Source organism: Ceratotherium simum, chromosome 11, assembly GCF_057802395.1.
Source record: "Ceratotherium simum simum isolate JZ-2026a chromosome 11, ASM5780239v1, whole genome shotgun sequence".
NCBI classification, from domain to species: domain Eukaryota; kingdom Metazoa; phylum Chordata; class Mammalia; order Perissodactyla; family Rhinocerotidae; genus Ceratotherium; species Ceratotherium simum.
In genome coordinates this window covers 39,127,328-39,147,523 of record NC_141910.1, presented here as the reverse complement: position 1 = coordinate 39,147,523, position 20,196 = coordinate 39,127,328, and the positions used below count along the sequence as shown (strand labels likewise).

General features: G+C 36.8%; 1 protein-coding gene across 5 annotated transcripts in view; it reads left to right on the top strand.

Annotated features, from left to right (window-relative positions):
• Positions 1-20,196, top strand: part of PLEKHH2 (pleckstrin homology, MyTH4 and FERM domain containing H2) — a 105,002-nt gene that overhangs the window by 32,825 nt on the left and 51,981 nt on the right. For 3 of the 5 annotated variants that reach the window (XM_087436833.1, XM_087436828.1, XM_087436832.1), the window contains exons 4-16: positions 1,445-1,594; positions 3,048-3,131; positions 3,745-3,826; positions 6,860-7,045; positions 8,992-9,953; positions 12,727-12,802; positions 14,125-14,219; positions 14,825-14,969; positions 17,178-17,314; positions 17,417-17,527; positions 17,689-17,775; positions 18,435-18,461; positions 19,140-19,298. In XM_087436833.1, coding sequence (XP_087292959.1) covers positions 1,445-1,594; positions 3,048-3,131; positions 3,745-3,826; positions 6,860-7,045; positions 8,992-9,953; positions 12,727-12,802; positions 14,125-14,219; positions 14,825-14,969; positions 17,178-17,314; positions 17,417-17,527; positions 17,689-17,775; positions 18,435-18,461; positions 19,140-19,298 — 2,301 coding nt within the window. The remainder of the gene's footprint in view (positions 1-1,444; positions 1,595-3,047; positions 3,132-3,744; positions 3,827-6,859; positions 7,046-8,991; positions 9,954-12,726; positions 12,803-14,124; positions 14,220-14,824; positions 14,970-17,177; positions 17,315-17,416; positions 17,528-17,688; positions 17,776-18,434; positions 18,462-19,139; positions 19,299-20,196) is intronic. The other 2 variants (XM_087436829.1, XM_087436830.1) reach the window with 2 other exon arrangements.

Genomic DNA, 20,196 nt, shown 5'->3' with positions numbered 1-20,196 from the left:
TTCTAAGATTTCATATACCCAAATATGTTTTGCAGAAGATTCAAGCAGAGCCAGTATATCTTAGGTATTAAAATTGAGGTACCACTCAACCCCCAGCCACACACTGATCTCTTTTATCTTGCTCTATTTTTTCCCATTACCCTTATCACCTTGTGTAATGTACTGTATGATTTTTACATCTTTATTTTATTTGTGATCTCTCTTACCCACTAGAATGTAATTTCTATGCAGGTAGAGATTTTGGGTCTGTTTTATTTACTGATGTCTTCCCATGACCTGGCACTTGGCAAGTATTCATTGAATATTTGTTAAATTAATGAATAAATAAACCCTCACTGAACACACTCTCTTACCTGTATCTTTTTTTTTTTTTTAAAGATTTTATTTATTTTATTTTTTCCCCCCAAAGCCCCAGTAGATAGTTGTATGTCATAGCTGCACATCCTTCTAGTTGCTGTACGTGGGACTCGGCCCCAGGATGGACGGAGAAGTGGTGCCTCGATGTGCACCCGGGATCCGAACCCGGGCCACCAGCATTGCAGCGCGCGCACTTAACCACCAAGCCACAGGGCCGGCCCTCTTACCTGTATCTTGACTCGCATACTTTTTTATTTTTATAATTCCATAATTGAGGCTTTAAGGTTCTTTTATTTTCCTTTTGCTTTCCATTGTATGTGTGTTTCTTTATCAACTAAGTTCAATTTTTTTCCCAAAATGTGTTATTATATTAGGTTGTCCAATTTGAGTCTTATCTCACCACTCACCTTCTTCACTTTATATTCTTTCTTTGTTTAAAATATGAAAAAATGAGGGCTGGAAACTTTCTGATTCTATATTTATATGAAGTTCTTTGCATATTATCATTGCTCTACTAAACCTTACTTTATGTGATGGCAGTATTCTGAGACTCTTACATGCCCTTAAGAACCTTAAAGTTAACGCCACTTGGCAAAATAGTCTTCAGACTTTATAATTATTATTATTATTTTTTTTTTGTGAGGAAGATCAGCCCTAATCTAACATCCATGCTAATCCTCCTCTTTTTTGCTGAGGAAGACCGGCTCTGAGCTAACATCTATTGCCAATCCTCCTCCTTTTTTTTTTTTTCCCCCAAAGCCCCAATAGATAGTTGTATGTCATAGCTGCACATCCTTCTAGTTGCTGTATGTGGGACGTGGCCTCAGCATGGCTGGAGGAGCGGTGTGTTGGTGCGCGCCTGGGATCCGAACCGGGGCCACCAGTAGTGGAGCGCGCACACTTAACCGCTAAGCCATGGGGCCGACCCAGACTTTATAATTATTAAATACATTAAAACTTGTTCAATATTTTTATTTTACAATGATACATTTTAGGAATCTATTTAATGTTAAAGTAAAATTCTAAATTTAATGCTGTAAGAAATTAAGTACATGCATAATTCTAATATTTTATTCTCTGAATTTAGGTACAAGTTATGGAAGAGAAATTAAAAGCAGCTAATATTCAAACCAGTGAATCAGAGACAAGGTTGTATAAAAAGTGTCAAGATCTGGAGACCCTAATACAGGAAAAAGATGACATCATTCAAAACCTGGAGCTGCAACTTGAAGAGCAGGTTAGGAAGAGTTTGATCATCAAAGAGTTCTAAATATGTGCATTTATTTGTGCATAATCGCAAAGATTAAGAAGAGAGAGCCTAAATTTCTTTTTTTTTTTAATAATTTTATTTTATTTATTTTTCCCCCAAAGCCCCAGTAGATAGTTGTATGTCATAGTTGCACATCCTTCTAGTTGCTGTATGTGGGACGCGGCCTCAGCATGGCCAGAGAAGTGGCGCGTCGGTGCGCGCCCAGGATCCAAACCGGGGCCGCCAGTAGCGGAGCGCACACTTAACCGCTAAGCCACGGGGCTGGCCCAGAGAGCCTAAATTTCTAAGTTTTGGTCAGAAATCTTCCTTATTTGGTCAACCCATAGGATCACATCACATTTATTGGTGAAAGGTGCAAGTAAAATGGCATTCACTTTAAGTCTGGGGTAAGTCCAAGGCAGTATCTAAAACCTTTTGGATGCGACAGTGCTCCTTAAGTTGAAAGCACTTGGTTGTCAGCAGGCATTTATGTCTGTGAAATGTTTGAAACAAATCTTTGCTTTAGGTTGTTAGGGTGTTGGAAATGTTTATGGAACATTATATTTTAAATATATGTTTAATGCTAATCCTTGTGCTTAGAAATGGGTACACTGCTCTTAAACTACTTTATTGAGATCAAGTATAGTATTTAGTTTATTTAAAAATTTTATTAGGGAAAAATTACATTAGGATTATTTGTTTAAATGATCAGTTAACATCATTTAAATATGACCACTATAATATTGTTAAGTATGTTTAATTGTTGTTTATTAGTTGTTTTGTTTGTTTGTTGCTAAGGAAGATTCACCCTGAGCTAACATCTGTTGCCAATCTTCCTCTTTTTGTTTGAGGAAGATTTGCCCTGAGCTAGCATACGTGCCAATCTTCCTCTATTTAGTATCTGGGTCACCACCACAGCATGGCCACCAACCAGTGGTGTAGGTCCGTGCCCAGGAATCGAACCCAGCCTGCCAAAGCAGAGCGTGGTGAACTTAACCACCAGGCCACAGGGCTGGCCCCACATTCTGCATCTTTTAAAACTAGTGTTTGAGAGGAAAACAAGCCATGCCCCTGAGGAGGTTCTGATTCTCCTCTCCCTAACCTGGTTGACACCTATTCTACTTACTGTTCTAAACCCTAGACCGTTTCCAAAAAAATTTATTTTGTTGATAAGTTCAGTGGATTGATTTCAGTTTATAATGTTTCAGAGAAAGAATAGCAGTTGCTAAAACTAGAAATATTTGCATATGCTTTTATGGTTTATCATTGTATCTGCTGGACAGTTCTCATTTTTTGGTAATTGTTCTATTTGGTAATTTGAAGGCAGATGTATTAACTTGGAAACAGGTTTTAAGTGGATTTTCCTTTTATATTTATGATGTAACATTTCCAGACCATTGAGCTTGTGTTTGAACTAAACAAACTGCTAATGTTATTTCAGAAACAAATAAGGATACAAGAAGCTAAAATAATAGAAGAGAAAGCAGCTAAGATCAAAGAATGGGTAACAGTTAAGTTAAATGAGGTATTTATTGCTATGTTTTGCCTTTTCTTTACCTTTTACTTCTTTTGAATAGATAAGTCATCAGAGTATCTGATCATTCTGGGTGAAGCAAAATTCTGATCAGTTGGTGGTGCTGCTGTCTTTTGGTAAATGTGAGAGAGGTAGCTTTCATTTTAATGTTCAATGCATTTCTAAAATTAAAAATATTGATAGACTCGTAATCAGTGTAAGTAGCCTCATTCTAATTAGTTGATTTTAGTTCTAATTAATTTTAAATAATTATAGAACATATGTGTATAGTCATAAAATTAATGTATTCAGTATCTGAGAAGTATACATTATTTAGTTTATATGGCAGATTAAATGCTGAAATAATTTAGTTTAAAATAATTTTATAGTGGAAAAGGCATAGGGGGTGAAAAACATTTAAAACTCTTAGTTCTGGAAAATAAATGTTGAAGCCATAAATCTCTAGGTTGATAATCTATACTGATTTCACCTGGTATTTGCTTATCATTTCTTTTGTATTTTGCTTATGGGTAATTAGATATTAACATTTTCTAAGTATTATAGTTTACTAGTACATTTTATAAATGTTATCCCTGTGTAAAAGAAAACTATTATGTACTTTTAGCTGGAATTGGAGAATCAGAATCTCCGTTTGATCAACCAAAACCAAACAGAAGAGATAAGAACAATACAGTCAAAACTACAAGGTATTAGTGCTTTGCCTAAGATAGCTTACTGGGATTTATTTGGCAGTATAGAATTTTACTATTGAGCACTTGAAATATGACTAGCGCAACTAAGGAACTGAATTTTACATTTTATTTAATTTGAATTGATTTAACTTTAGCCACATGTCCATATTAGACAGCACAGCTAGGCAGTAGCGAATAACCCAAAGGGGGTAATACTAATTTGAACTTTTAATTTCAGATACGTTTGCTTGAAAAAAAAAAGGCATGTTATTTTCTATTTTCATTTTGTATCATGGGGATCAACAGTGATTGAAATTCTTACGCCTGAATATTTTGAGCAGAATTTATAATATGAATAAATCCTTTGCATTTTCCAATGCTTAGGGTTACCTTCTTTCTTTTCAACTTCAAAGCCTAAGGGATGAGTGGTAGAGTTGGAGATAGAAATTTACCTGGTATGCTATTCTGGTGCTAGCCACTCAGTTGCATATTGGGCTGAAGAGGTGAATAAGGAGGGTGGATGCTTATTAAAGCCTAGTATAGTGCTTTTCAAACTTTTATTTAGCGACAGAACCCTTTTTAAAACAATGATTTTTCTGTAGAATCTCAAGAGATAAAACAGGTATGGGCAGTTTTACCTGGTTGATGGGTCCAGAGTTCTGCAGACTGGGCCTCATTCGTGCCTCTTCTTGCACCCTCTGCAACATTTTCCACAAAGCCCTGGGGTTTAGCAGAATGCACTGGAAAAGTACAGGCATGGTAGAAAGAGCATGGGCTTTGAAGTCAACGTTAATGCCCTACAATTTAGTAGCTGTGTTATCTCTCTAGATTTTTTTTTTTACATTAGTAAAATGGTGATTGTATTAGTACCTTACTGGTTTCATGGGGCATTATTGATTATAGGACATATGAAAGCATTTTGTCTACTGCATGTTAATACTATGCCATCATTTTATAGAAGGAAAAAACTCCTCTGTTTTCCTTCTCCTCTCAATGCTTCTGACACCAGATGTGTGGGAGTTTTTCCCACACCAAGCAATTCTCCAATTCTCAGCGGACACAGACTGGGTGTCCTACAAATTTAACTCAATTCTGACATTATCTACTTGGAGTTAGCGTCGTCAGATCCCACAGGTTAAGAGCTCAGTCCCACAAAACTACCCCTTCCCTTCAGACACAATCACAAGCACGGTTTGACATCCCTGCTTCTGCCCAGCTATAAATTGGAGGTTCCCATGACTCTCTCCTCAGGTTCAATAATTTGTTAGGCCCACAGAACTCAGGCAAACAGTGTACTTACTAAATTACCAGTTTATTACAAAGGATATAACTTCAGATAGAAGAGATGCATAGAGCAAGATATGCGAGAAGGGGCTCAGAGCTTCTACGCCCTCACCAATTGCACTACCCTCCCAGCACTTCCACATGTTCATCAACCTGGAAGCTCTCTGAACCCCATGCTTTTGGGTTTTTATGGAGGTTTCACTGTATAGGCATGATTGATTGATCAAATCGTTGGCCATCGTTGATTAATTCAACCTCCAGTCCCTCTCCCCTCCCCCTGAGATCAGAGGTAGGGAGTAGCAGCTGAGGCTGAAATTTCCAGCCCTCTAGTCACTTGGTTGGTTCTCCTGGCAACCAGCCTTCATCCTGAGGCTATCTAGGCGCTTTCCAAAAATCATCTCATTAATGTACACTCAGATGTGGTTGAAAGGGCTTGTTATGAAAACAAAAGACGCCATATTGCTCTTACTTAGGAAATTCCAAGGGTTTTAGAGCTATTTGCCAGGAACCATGAATGAAGACCAAAATATATTTCTTATATCACACATTTCCTCTACCTATATGATGAAAAATAGATGTTGCCATAGTTGATTCGGAATTCCATATTTAGAACTGAAGTTTCAGGTCTTTGTGATGTTCACCCTCGTTGAAATAGATTGGATGTACTAAGCCCACTCTCAAAAGGCTGATACTTCTCTGATACTCTTAGCTTGCAATTCTAGTCTTCGTTGACAGCCTCTTAGGTCTTGTAGACTAAGGGGTATTGATCTTTGGAACCTAGGCTTGGACTAGAGAAGAATAGATATAGACTTAAAATATATATATGCATATATGTGATTATTAAAATATTATGAATTAGTTCTGTGAGAAATGATCAGTTGTAGATATTAAAAGATATATTTGAAGGAGTACACTATAGAAAGGTGTTTTTCTTATACTCGACTCAATTATCAGTTGCTATTTAACTTAACCCTTTGCTCTCCCAGAGTTAAGAATTTAATTTCCTGGGAAACTTTTTTTTACTATCACTGGAATCTCCATGCTTTGATCTTACAAGCAGCAATGTTGCAAGTCCTAGAAGATGAATTAAACCCATGATTAGGTGCTTGAGTAATCACTCCACTAGCTTTCTAAATTCTCTATCTTGAAACTGCCCCCTCCCTTTTTTCTCTAAAGAAGTGATTAAGGCCCCCCATATTGTGGTCCCCATAGACCAAGCCCCTTCATCTGCATTCTTAGGAGAAGCACACTGAAAACTAAGATAAGCAAAAGTTAATGCAGTGATCATGTGATATTTGCCCCAATGATGATCTAAATTTCCTTTGGTTGTCTTGGCAACCAGGACCTCAGTTTCTTTTTCCTCACCGTTAGTAGCGTTACTTCACAATCAAATTTTACCAGTACTTGACTGGTATTTACCAATATTTGACTTTTCAAGAAACTATCACTCTCTAGTTGTTTGTAATCTGGTTTTTTTGTTTGTGTTTTTGTTTGAGAACTAACTACTTTTAAAGGGATTAGATGTTTTTCTCTCTGCAGTTAAAGAATATTTTGAATCCAAAATATGTAAACGGATTTTAAACATCGGCATGTGATGCTAGACACTGAGGGTTCCATGTTACTATACATAAACAAAGGTGAACTTGAGGCTTTTTTCTGATATGTATAAGGAATGATTTTTCTCAGTTTTTATATGCTTTGTTTCTATGTGTAACAAACTGTTATGAAACATTCAGATGTTGATTTTGATTAATGATCTTGCAGAAGTCCAAGGGAAGAAGTCGTCCACTGTCCCCACACTGAAGCTTTCGGAAGGCCAGCGCCTAAGCAGTTTGACCTTTGAGTGCTTTTTATCCCGAGCAAGGAGTCCTCCTCAAATAGTGAAGTCTGAGGAGATGAGCAAGATATCATCTAAAGAAGCTGAGTTCACTGAAGGAAAAGACATAGAAGGTATTTATGGACCAGAGGAATTCACTTTGACATTTTTTAAAAAGGAAAAATCATTTACTGAGATTAATCCAAATATAGTTTAATTTTCCTTATTTTTTTCTTGACCACTTGATGTTTTATGAGAATATTTCTAAAGAGCAATACAGCATTTAACTTTGTGTATCTAGTTATCTTGTGTGTTTTTTGAGAGTCTTTGCATGGGAGAAATTGATTTTCCCCTTGATACTTTTCCTGCGGTAGGTAGCAGTGATATTTAAAATTACAAAGCTTATAGTCGTACCTACAAGGTATTTGTTTTAACTGAGTTTCAAATTAGAACTATGAACTTTCTAGTCATTGCTTATTTAAAATATAAAAAAATTACCTGATATGGAATATGAAATTAAGTGTGATGTAGCAAACTTATAAAGAAAAAGAACACCAGGGGACAAGTTAGTAACTGCTTCGATTTTCCCTGTACAGCTTCAGAGAGGAAAATATTTGCCTAGGTGTTTAAACCTTGGACCTGAGTGCAGATTTCTACCCTTCTTTTAGTCTTAAAAGTCCCTCTTGCTTTTGCTTTGTTGTGCGGCTGCTGGTTAGGCCACCTGCAGTATGACTTTTCCCAAGTATTTTAGAGAGGCTTGACTTTGCATCTTTATTTTCAGATCCTGCTTCCTTCCTTCAAAGGAGAAAAATTATAGCCCTAAAAGCTACGTCTATGCTTTGTTATGAAATTCTGAAAACTACGTAATGTTTTTCCAGTGAAAAGGCTCCTCTGCTACTTGCTTTTATGCCATTACTTGCATTTTTTTTTCTTTTTTGAGAAATCATTTTAATTTCCTTCTCATTTTCTAATAGTCCAGTATGGCTCAGAAAACTGAGGCTGCCTGTCTTGCAGCTCTTGCTCATTTGTAAATTTAACAAACTGCCTGACACCGAATTGTAGAGTATATTTGTTCAGCCTTTATTTCCTTGATTAGGAAGGCCATATCTGTGTTTTCAGGTTTTCAAAGTTTCTTTTGTACTCTTCAATCCAAACTTTTAGTTTACTGTATGAAGCCAATCGTTCATTCTATTAATTATGTTATAATCAAAAATAAGCCATATCCAAAGACATTTTTAAAGAGTGTTATTCTTTTTTTTTTTTTTTTAAAGATTTTATTTATTCAGCTTTTTCCCCCCAAAGCCCCAGTAGATAGTTGTATGTCATAGGTTCACATCCTTCTAGTTGCTGTACGCGGGACTCGGCCTCGCGTTGGACGGAGAAGTGGTCCCTCCGGGCGCTCCCGGGATCCGAACCCGGGCCGCCAGCATCAGAGCGCGCGCACTTAACCGCTAAGCCACAGAGCCGGCCCAAGAGTGTTATTCTTATTATAAAAACACATTTTGCGGTTACAATTAAACCAAAAGTAGAGTGAGGAAAGCTTTCCTCTGTTTATGTTTTCTTCATGGTTTTGCATATTTCATGTATTCAAGCTTGGGAACAAAGTTTGTTTTTTAAACTATAGCTTTATATTCATTATATAACTATACTTGAATTTATTTATGATAATTTTGAAATTTAATTGAAAGAGGGTTATTTTCTTTGGTTCTAAAATAGAATTAATGGTGTTCATTTTTTTAGTGGCTGCTTTCTTTGGTAGTCAGCATTGCCCTATTTCACATTTTACTTCTTGTATTATCTCTCCTTAGACTATTGTCAGGTTTCATTCCCCAATGTGTTTCTTTGTAAAAAGCAGTTTAATTTTGATATTATTCTATTGAAGTGTTAGGGCTCCATGTTTTATAGAAAGCTTAGTTTTCAAACTTGGGTTTAAAAAAGATGTACAACTAGAAAAGGATAATGTAAATTAACTTTATTCATATGAAAATTCCAGTTTTTACAATGTAGTTATGTAAAGCTAAATGTACAGAAAGATTATATTATTAAAGGCAACATGCCAATATGATACATGTCTTTCTAGAAATGGAAATTCCAGAAAAGTCTGTTGATAACCAAATTCAAGAAAACAGCCGAGGTCCGAGAACATTGCATCAAACCCCTTGTGTCTCAGAACAGAATCGGAAAGCCAGAGCAAGCTTTGTAACGGATGGCGGCATATCCCAGAATTCTGGGGCTGCCGTGAGTGACTGGAGTTCCGATGAGGAAGACGGGAGCAAAGGAAGGTCCAAGTCCAGGTACACGTCCACCCTTTCCAGTCACACGTCAGAGGAAGGGGTCCAGTGTAGCAGAATGGGCAGTGAGACGTATCTGACAGCGTCTGATGACAGCAGTTCTATATTTGAAGAAGAGACTTTTGGCATAAAGAGACCAGAACACAAGAAGCTGTATTCTTGGCAACAGGAGGCGCAGTGGAAAGCTCAGAATTGTCCTCTTGGAAAGGGAAGTTCTGAATCAAGTAAAAAGGAGCATGATAGTTCCTCAGATGAACTGAATAAAAAATTTCAGTCTCAGAGACTGGATTATTCTTCTTCATCGAGTGAGGCCAACACCCCTAGCCCTATTTTGACCCCAGCTTTGACTCCAAAGCATCCTAACTCACTGCCTGGAAAAGGAGCACAATTAACACCTTCATCAAACCTGCCACCCCCAAAGTTAAGGATTCCTAATGTTTTCAGTATAAGTGTAGCTCTAGCCAAAAGACACTTGAGCCAGCCGCAGTTAAGTTCCGATAGGATGTTTGGTACAAACAGAAATGCTATAAGCATGATACGACCACTGAGACCTCAGGAAACAGACCTTGACCTAGTTGATGGTGACAGTACAGAAATTTTAGAGAATATGGACACTAGTTGTGATGATGGACTGTTTCCCTATGACTCCCTGGAATCCCCGTGTTCAGACGACCAGGAAACGTGTGACTCAGCAAAGAAGGCGGCGTGCAGCAAACCTCCAACTCCTCCGCTGCACCGTTTTCCCTCTTGGGTAAATTATATTGCTGTGTGCAACGCATGCACGCTCGTTTTTTCTTGACGCTGGTTTTCAGGTTTTACTTTCTTCTTTTCCTGTTTCTTTTCAAATCCAGCTTTGTTCTGACAATTCCCGGTTTCCAGAAAACAATTTTCCCTTCTCTTTCTCACTGAGTTCTGAATCAATTGAGATATAAGACAAAGATAAGACAGGTGGGAGATCAAAATATTACCTTTATTGTTGATAAAACTGATTTTAGAGAATTGGTGGGCAAATGAGCTTTCCGATGCTGTACTGAACCTCAGAATTAGCTTGATTTATTCACGCATTCCCAGGTAGCACTGGACCACCACAGGCTTACTCTGGGGAGGCCCTGCCCCTCTAGAATTTACAATCTGGTGAAAGAACAAATGGTTGTTTCCCTCAGGCAGCTACTTCTCAAGAGAAAGGAGAGAGAAAGTTGCTGAGCTCAGTTCAGTTTCTCCTTCTAAGTTTACCAATCACCTCAAGTCACTCCTCCTCCTTGGGGAGGGGAAAGTGAATCACTGGAGAGAGATCAGGAGTGTTCAATTACTGGAGCTCCCTCCACATGGAAGGAAACATCAGGGGTGGGACAGAAGGGTTCCTCCTAACCGTGTAATACTTTTGTGTGAATTCTGGACCAAGACACCTAACTCCTATTGGTCATTGTTTTTTTTAACTTAATCATTTACTTGACTGGCCTTAAGAGAAATTTATTTTACTCTTCATGAGCTCATAAATCCATTGCTTTAACCAAAAGCATCTTCCTATATATCTAGAATAGATTGAAATTTCTTCCATTGAAACATTAACCATTAATACAATAATTAACCCATCAATTGTGTGATTCTTCCTAGGAATTGCTAGATTAAAAAAAATTCTTCCTATATTTGAAACAAAGTGAAATCATCTGTCTTGTAAATTTTAGTTTTCTTTTACATATTGATGTAATTTAAACTTTGGCCTCCAGAGAAACATCTGAGTTGCATGATTTTTTTGTTTTTGGAGTCATGTTCTGTTGTTATTATTTTTTATTTAGTGACCAGTGCAATTTTAAGTAAATTAAGGCAACTGTGTTTTCCTAGTATAAATTCAGACCTTGAGATGTATCTGCTCTTATTTACTTTCAAAAGAACATTTCATTGCACGTGAAACCATCTGTAGTTTATTATGAAATTCTGAATAGCATTAAAAAAGTGGCCATTATTGGCATGTGAATCTCTGGAATTTCAATTATGTTGCCCTTTAGGCAGTGAGCAGTATGAAATTTTGCTTCTTTTATTATGTTGAGATTTTCAGAGATTGAAGTTAGGCTTTCAAGTTTGTTTTATTTGGCAAACGCTTTTTACTACTTTTTTGACTCTCTCTCTCTTCTTGTCTTCTGAAGCTATTCAGTCCTGAAAAAGTAGTATTGCTTTTCAGAAGCCTTCTAGCAGGCTGGCCAAGTTTGAGGTTTTATTTTTGTTTGTTAGGTATTTTCAGGATTCAAGGAAAAGAGATGTATTCTAGTTACCTCAATTTATGAGAGTTTATTTTAAGGATTTTGAAGAGTTTATTTTAAGGCATAGCTCATCCTTGTTGAACTGGAATATTATTCAAAATACAGTAGTCACTCTAGTGGGACAACATGTGATGATACAGCAGCACCTCTGACAGTCAGCTCCTTAAGAACAGGTGACCCCCTTGCTCCTTGTCCAGTGGCTCAGCTTGTCCTCTCTGTCTACACTGCCTCTCTGCTTCTCTCACTGCTGCTAACTACTCTTCTCTACTCGCTCACGGCCTCTAACACCTCACATCTCCTGCTTACTGCCTTATTCTCATATGTCTTTCTGTTCTTTCCACTTTGCTGTTTATCTTTCTGTGTGTGTCTCACAATCACACTCTCAGAGAAACTGCCTCTGATTCATTCAGTCAGCCACTCTTCAATCTAAAGCGTCTCAGGTAGTTAGAATCTCATGCCCGTTATCTCGCAGGCCATTGGCTAGCACAGACCTGAAGAGGACTGCCTTAGTTTCCCTCTATGCCCTGGTCCAGACAACTGTGTCCAGGTTAGAGGCATTACAGAGTTCAGGACATGGTGATCTGTGCATTAGGAACGACCTGGAGTCCCTTTTCTCACAGGGGCCAGGCTAATAGCCTGTCCAGTATCCATTGCAGAGGTCTCTCTCAGAAAAGAAGAGAAAGCAAAATAACCTACTTTTGGAACAAGATAATATTTTTAATTCCATTGCAATTCTAAAATTCATTTATTATTTGACCTCAAGTACTTCTTCTACTTCATTGAAATGTGCATTGACATATTCTTTCTTTCTTCTTTAACTGTATTCTAGAATGGTAGAATATTAAAGGTAATATTTATGTATAGTCAATGATTATGAATGGTTTCTGGCTTCATGTTACAGCCATTCAAGGTTTTCCCTTTTTTTCCTTTAACCATGTTCTAGAATGGTAGAATATTAAAGGTAGTGTTTATGTATTGTCAGTGATTGTGAATAGGCTTTCTCTTACTCTTTTCCTATCTCTTCAAAAGAATTTAAAATACCAAGCAAAAATTTGGGAACAAAGATAAATAATGGAGTGACTAATGGATGGAAAAAATTTCTGCAGTGCTATTCACGGTGGCATATTTTAGTTGGCGCTGATGACAATTTTATCATAATGCTGTACTCTGGTGAATATTAAATGAAGAACAAATGAAAAACATGTGTATTGAAAGTAATCATTTCTTTGCTTTAAATATCCAGTTTAAATTTCTCTTTTACATTAGGAAAGCAGAATTTATGCTGTAGCCAAATCAGGCATTCGAATGTCTGAGGCCTTCAATATGGAGAATGTTAATAAAAGTAAGTGATTTTGCATGCTACAACATGGATGAACCTTGAGGACATTATGCTAAGTGAAATAAGCAGTCACAGAAAGACAAATATTGTATGATTGCACTTATATGAGGTATCTAAAGTAGTCAAATTCATAGAAACAGAAAGTAGAGTGGTAGTTACTAGGGACTGGGGGGAGGGGGAATGGGGAGTTGTTGCTTAATGAGTATAGAGTTTCAAATTTGCAAGATAAAAAAGTTCTGGAGATCTGATTCACAACAATGTGAATATACTTAACACTAACTGAACTATACGCTTAAAAATAGTTAAGATGGTAAATTGTATATGTGTTTTTTACTACAATAAAAAAAATTTTTTTAAATAGGTGATTTTGTATTGCTGTTTCACTAGCCAAAAACTTCCTAAATGTCTAAAGTCATTGGAATATATAGAATTATGCAGACTTTCAGAAAATGATTTCTAAGGTTGCCAATTTATATTTTAAAATTGAGATTCGTGTTACTCAGTACAGGGGCACATATATGATCAGCTCTCATATAGAGAGAACCTCATTATGTTTTTGCATGAAAGAGGCTAAAGCAAAGAACCTGTGGGGTTTAAGCTGTTTACAATTGTAAAAATATTGGTTTCTATGTCCTCTCTTTCCAGAGTTTAAAACACATTCCTCCTCCTCTTTTTTCTTCAAAAAATTATTATAGAAGCAATGCATGTCCATTATAAAAAATAAAACCCAATGACAGAAAACTGTCTGGAATAAAAAGAGGACTTTTCCTATGGTTCCTTCTGCCAGCTCCCTCCCTATCCTAATCCAAGTCTTAGAGGTAACTGTTGATGTTCTATTCCTTTTCAGCTATATTCCGTTCTTGCCACCCAGGAAATATATTCTAACCTTTCAACATGAGCTTCACCTGATAAAGGCTTAAGAATCGTGATGTTTTAACACCTTCTCAGTAATAGGGCTATGAATAATCAGAGCGTATCTTCAAAGGGTACTACTCACTGACTCAGTCGGCAGGTGTTTACACTCATTTCTGCCCAGCCTGAGCTGGGTGGAGATGCCAAAGAAATAGAAGCTATGATCCTTATTCTCAAGGAGCTTACAGTCTAGTAGGGGAACTAGCACACAGGAGGAAAGAATGAACCATGTAAGAGAGTGTATAATTAAACCTGTAAATGCCATCATTCTTAAAGGATACTGTATAATGAATAATCATGTGTACTAATCCAATTTCTGTTTAATTGGAAATTTTGCTCATTCGCATTCATAAGAAATAGACCTAAGTGCTAGTTAGAAGGTTTTTTAAAAAAAATCATTTTTTCTGTTTCAGATTCTGTTGCAATGCTTTCCTATACCACATCAGGACTTTATACATCTCTGATATACAAGAATATGACAACCCCAGTGTATACAACTTTGAAAGGGGTAACTCATCATTGTTACTGTTAAAACATGTGTGGTTCTCTTCATGATGGATCAAGAAAACTGTTTATTCAAGCCCCAGGCCCCCTTCTTGACATTTTACACTGACTCTCCCTTTCTAGGAGTTTTAAAAGTTCACACTAATATATCATAAAAAGAGAAGAAATAGAAAGATCTGGAGAAGATATTTATTCTTATCAGAGTATTAGAGGTCTGAGTCCATTTTTATTATGTCCCACGTGATTCTCCATCCCCTCCCTGGCTGTTAATTGTTTAAAAGAAACATATTATTAATGACGTAATGAAAACTCCTAATTTGGAAAGATCTTTGTATCACTGCCTGGGTTCCTCTCCCTTGATTGAAGTACCTAATTAAAATAAGTATTGTCAGATATCAAGAGCCTTATGTTTTTAGGAATCTTTTATAATTGACAAATGAATTAGAATTAGAATTTGGGATATAACATGACTTGGATGATCAAAAAGTATATTCTTGTATTCCTTTAAAAAAAATCTTATTCCATGACTTCTCCGGGTAATACATTCTGTACCTAAAGAGAGGGGTGACTTTAGAGATGGACACAGGGGGCTGATTTGCTTTTCTTTAGAAGGCGACTCAAATAAGCAGCAGCCCGTTCCTGGATGACTCCTCTGGGTCCGAGGAAGAAGATAGTTCCAGATCCAGCTCCCGGACTTCGGAGTCAGACACGCGGAGTCGGAGTGGGCCGGGCAGCCCCAGAGCCATGAAACGAGGTGAAGGAAAGTCTCAGGCGTACAAGACACCTCCAAATAATTCAGAATATTTAGTGGGAATTTTATTTTCATAATAAGATTAAAAAAAAAAAATCAAAGTACTTGCTTCAAACCATAGTGAGAAGAGAATTAGCCTCGGACTAAGATGCTTATGTTCTAGTCCTAATTCTCTTCATGATTTCAGACGAGCACGTGGCATTTTTTTTTTTAACCGTATCTTGTCTGTAAGAGAGAGGTCGCTTTATTATCGTAATAAAGTGAGATAATTGGCCAAAATGAAGTTTCTCTTTTATAATTAATGTGTGGCATTTTGGATAATTTATGAGATAAACTTATTTCAGCTAAATTTGTTACACTGCTAAATGGCAGAAAATATACCTGGAAATTTGGTGGTTAATCTGATAGTAAGATGGGAAGCAAGAAAAGCTTTACTTTGGGCATGTCTATGATTTTTAGTGGATTTTGAAGAAATTTTTGGCATAGGTAGAGGTTACAGATAGATATAATCATACTAAATGACATCTGTATTTTACAAAAGCCTTTAATGCAGCATGGTCTGTCTGTTGGTTTTCAAACCATGTTCCATGGAACCCCTAGGTGCTGCCCAACCCCTCAGCTTCAACTGGAGCTGCTCTGCTTTCATAGGTTTAATATTTTGGGCTTCCACTGCTCTCTTTACTCCTACCTTGGCCCCCTGAAAGCCAGAATCAGGTTACATCACACTTGTGCTCAAAGCACTGCAAGGACTCGTAATGGCTATAAGGTGTTACATGATTATTTTATGTCTTTGATCTCATCTCCTTTTTCCTCCCTTACTTGGCTCTAGCCACACTGACTCTCTTGCTGTTTCTCGAACACGCTAGGCATGCTTTTATTTCTGGACCTTTGTACTGGTTGTTTCCCTACCTGGTGTTCTTCTCCCCGATGTCTATATGGCTGACTCCAGCACCTCCTTCAGTGCTTTGCTCAAGCACTGCCTTCTCATGAGATCTACGCTGACCACACCATTCAGGTTGCAGTCCTTTGCCTTCTCCAACTGCTGGCTCTTTTTATTCCCTTTAGTCTGCTCAATGTCTTCTTTTTCCATAGCACTTACTGCCTATTTTGTCTGTCTCCCCCGACTAGAATCTATGCTCCATGAAGGCAGAAAATTTTCTGTTTTGTTGTGTGCTCTCTCCCTGGCACTGGGGATAGTGCCTAGCACACTGGCCCTGGGGAGCCTGAGATTTGCACTCCAGAATTGCCCCTGCCTAGCTGTTTGACTGTGGACAAATCCTGGAATCCTTAGTCTCCTTAGAGACTGAGGGCATTGACTAGAATGATCTCTGAGGTCCCCTATAGATTTAAATTTCTGTTATTCTGTGAAAAATAAAGATATGACTATTATCATAACTGTTACTTGTCTTAGTCAAATAAGAATAGTGATATAGTGACATCGTCCTAATATGTCCCTTAAATGTTAATAAACACTTTAAAAAATTGCCAGATACTGTAATGAATAATGACCTAAGTTGTTGATTTTATTTAATATATTCAAAATCTCCAGTTATAGTGACCCTCCCAAATGTGGCTTGCAGCTTGCAAATATTTTCTAAAAAGGCAAGTGAATTATTGTGAAAATGTTCCCTTGAGTTTTACTTTATGGATGCTGGCAGATGAAATAGTCTGTTTATATCTTTAAATCTTATTGCTTTCTTTTATGAAAGATTTTTAAAATCTATAAACTAGTAGCATTGGACTTATATGGAAAATACTACTGAAATTGTGGAGTTTTTTTAATGTGAATTACTTTAAAAATGATTAGAAAAATTAAGTGGTTTAAATGTGATTATGCAAATCTTGATAAATTAAGATTAAACATTTGTTTGCCTATATATCAATATGTAAATACACATATTTTTAATCCTTAATAAAAGATACATTATTAGGCTATTGGATACATTTTATATATGTAAAAATAGCTGTGCTTGTAATCATATTAAAATAGTATTTATGTTCCTTTGACTTCTTGGAGATTTACATGATAGTCCTTACCCTTTAGTTCTGTTTTCTGCTTTAAAAGTTTTTCATGCCAAATGCATGAGAAGGAATCTAGTCTAGGCAGGGTTATGGTTTAGGAATAGCTGTATTGCTTAGGAGAACTCACAGCTGGCATTTGGACCACCCAATTATTAACTATTGACTTGATTTATTTCTTTATTCTTCTAGGTGTGTCTCTGTCTTCTGTGGCTTCTGAAAGTGATTATGCTATTCCCCCAGATGCTTACTCCACAGACACAGAGTACTCACAGCCAGAGCAGAAGCTCCCTAAAACTTGCTCGTCTTCCAGTGATAACGGGAAAAATGTAAACACTGATGCAGGTTTTTCTTTTTAAACATTAATGAATCTGTTAGTTTGAGCCTGCAAAAGGAAACTTAAATATTTCTTAACATTTCTTTTTAATTAGGAACCACTGGAAAAATCCGGCTATTTATTAAAAATGAGTGGTAAAGTCAAAACTTGGAAGCGGAGATGGTTTGTTCTTAAAGGTGGTGAATTACTTTACTACAAATCTCCGGTGAGTGGAAAGTGCTTGCTATTTAGAACTGAATTCCTCAAACTATAAATCAAAGTCCTGACTGATTTTCTTCCCTGTAATGCAATTAATTATACAAAGCATTTCTTATTATTACTATCACAGGTAATCACTTTACATTTTGTTTTCTTCCTTTCATACAGAGTGATGTAATTAGAAAACCCCAGGGTCATATTGAACTTAGTGCAACTTGCAGTATTTTAAGAGGAGATAACAAACAAACAGTTCAGGTACTTTTTAATTTTTTTTTTACTTTTTTGTATCACACAAAACTGATTTCTCAATTATCCAAGCTAATGGAGAGGAGATTGGTTGATTCAATGTTTCTTTATTCACTTTGGGGTCAGTTGGATGCCTCAAAAATGTGTGAAACCCCAGGACTTCTTAGTTAAAACTATAATAGAACCTAAGTTTGTATTGAGTAATTTCCCACTACACTTTCTTTGCCCTTTATCCCTTGTACTGTTCTTTCCCTATACCTCATCTCCCAGCTATTCTCAGCTGGCAAACTATCTGTCTGTTTTAGGGAAGGGTTATCTGATAAATGAATTCCCAATAACATGTTGGTAATTTCATGTACTATTAAATTCAGGAGAGTTTGCATTTTAATACAGAACCAGAAAATGGCAGGTCTTCTATGAACTTCAGATGCTGTAACACACAAGGGGAAAGATACTGGTGAGCAGAAGGGCTGTCTTAGGTTCCACCAAGTCCCACATAGAGGTAGCTGTTCACCATTTCACCCACACCTGAGGCCGGTCTTGCCAGAAACCTGTTAAATTTAAAACGCAGGCTGTTGAGATAGTTTGGTATATGTGATTGACATTCAGACACTTTATTTCTGCAATGGCTTTAATAATTGTTATTTTCTTATCTTGCTCCTTTGGAGGCATGGCATACAACATTTATCAGAAAGGTACGTTATCAATGTTTCCAGTGGATTATACCTGAGAACTCCCCAAAAATGTAGAAAGGAGAATCAGGGAAAGCTTCCTCTTGGAGCATGGCAGATAAGAATCATTTGTAAGCTTCTGAAATATTTGGAAAATTTGAAATATGGTTAATTTGAGACTGAAAAATTGTAAGTTCATAATATCTGTTCACATGTTAGTTCCAAGAATTTCTCTTCTTATATGCAAGATCTTCTTATTTTATTTATAATTGATTTCTTCCTTTCTATAACAAATAACTCCTCTTTATTTGCTAAAAATCTGTTATTTTTATTACAGTCTGTAGTCATTCTGCTCCTCATTTCAACAACCAGGAGCCTGTAGCACATTTAAGGCAGAAAAGGAAAACGTGATGAGTAAACAAGATAAAAAAATCATGACCCGAAAGTTTAATACTATGGAAAGTTTAAAGTAAACTGAAGTGCAAAAAATGCATTTCCACAAAAAGTTAATTATTGTAATTCTTACAAAGTGGTTAAAATATGCTAAATTATTTACGGAGTTATTTATTTAGAACCCAGGATTCAAGGTTTAGCATGTTTGTTTCCATGTTAAGTAGTGACATCTGAAGAATAGACAAGGAAATGCTAATAATCCTAAATCTTTAGAGTTTCCTTTCCTATCTCTTTCTCATCCCATTTTAGTTGACCACTGAAAAACACACATACTATCTGACTGCAGATTCTCCCAATATATTGGAGGAATGGATTAAAGTGTTACAGAATGTTCTTCGAGTACAAGCTGCCAACCCCCTTTTCCTGCAGCCTGAGGGCAAACCAGCTGTGAAGGGATTGCTCACTAAGGTAGGAACTAATTTATGTACAAGGCAGTGTCTCAGGCAATTAGAGAATTGGCCCCACTGATCATGAAATGTGGGTGTCAGAAAATATGTATGTTGAATATTTATGTTATCTTGGGGTGGGGAAGGGTGTTTTAAGTATGATACCAAAGATAAAAACCACTAAGATGAAAAATGACAAATTTGACTACTATGCATAAAAATGTAAGTGTTCTTACTGTCAAAAATTCTCTAAGCAGAATTTTTAAAAGACAAATGAAAAGCTGTGAAAAGGTATTTGAAACAAGTGAAAAACAAGCTTTTTCTAGTTAGTAAGTAAAGGATAAATACCCATGGGGGAAAGAAACAAAGGACACAATGGGAGAGAAGTAGAGCTGATAGAGATAAGAAGATAGACAAATGATCAATCAGCATATGGAAAAATGTTTTACTATCACTAATAATTTTCTTAAAGAGCACAACTTGAAATAATACATATTTTTAAAAATCTGGTCAAAAGGAGGACTTTTTTTAAAATCATGAAATACAGTATTGACACAAATTAAGAAATCTTGGGCCGGCCCCGTGGCTTAGCGGTTAAGTTCGCGTGCTCCGCTACTGGCAGCCGGGGTTCGGATCCCGGGCACGCACCAATACTGCTTCTCCGGCCATGCTGGGGCCGCGTCCCACATACAGCAACTAGAAGGATGTGCAACTATGACATACATCTACTAGGGCTTTGGGGGAAAAAAAAAAGGAGGAGGATTGGCAATAGATGTTAGCTCAGAGCCGGTCTTCCTCAGCAAAAAGAGGAGGATTAGCATGGATGTTAGCTCAGGGCTGATCTTTCTCACAAAAAAAAAAAAAAAATCTGCTAGTGACAGTATTACTCTAGAAGCAATTTGGCAGTGTCTTAGCCAAAG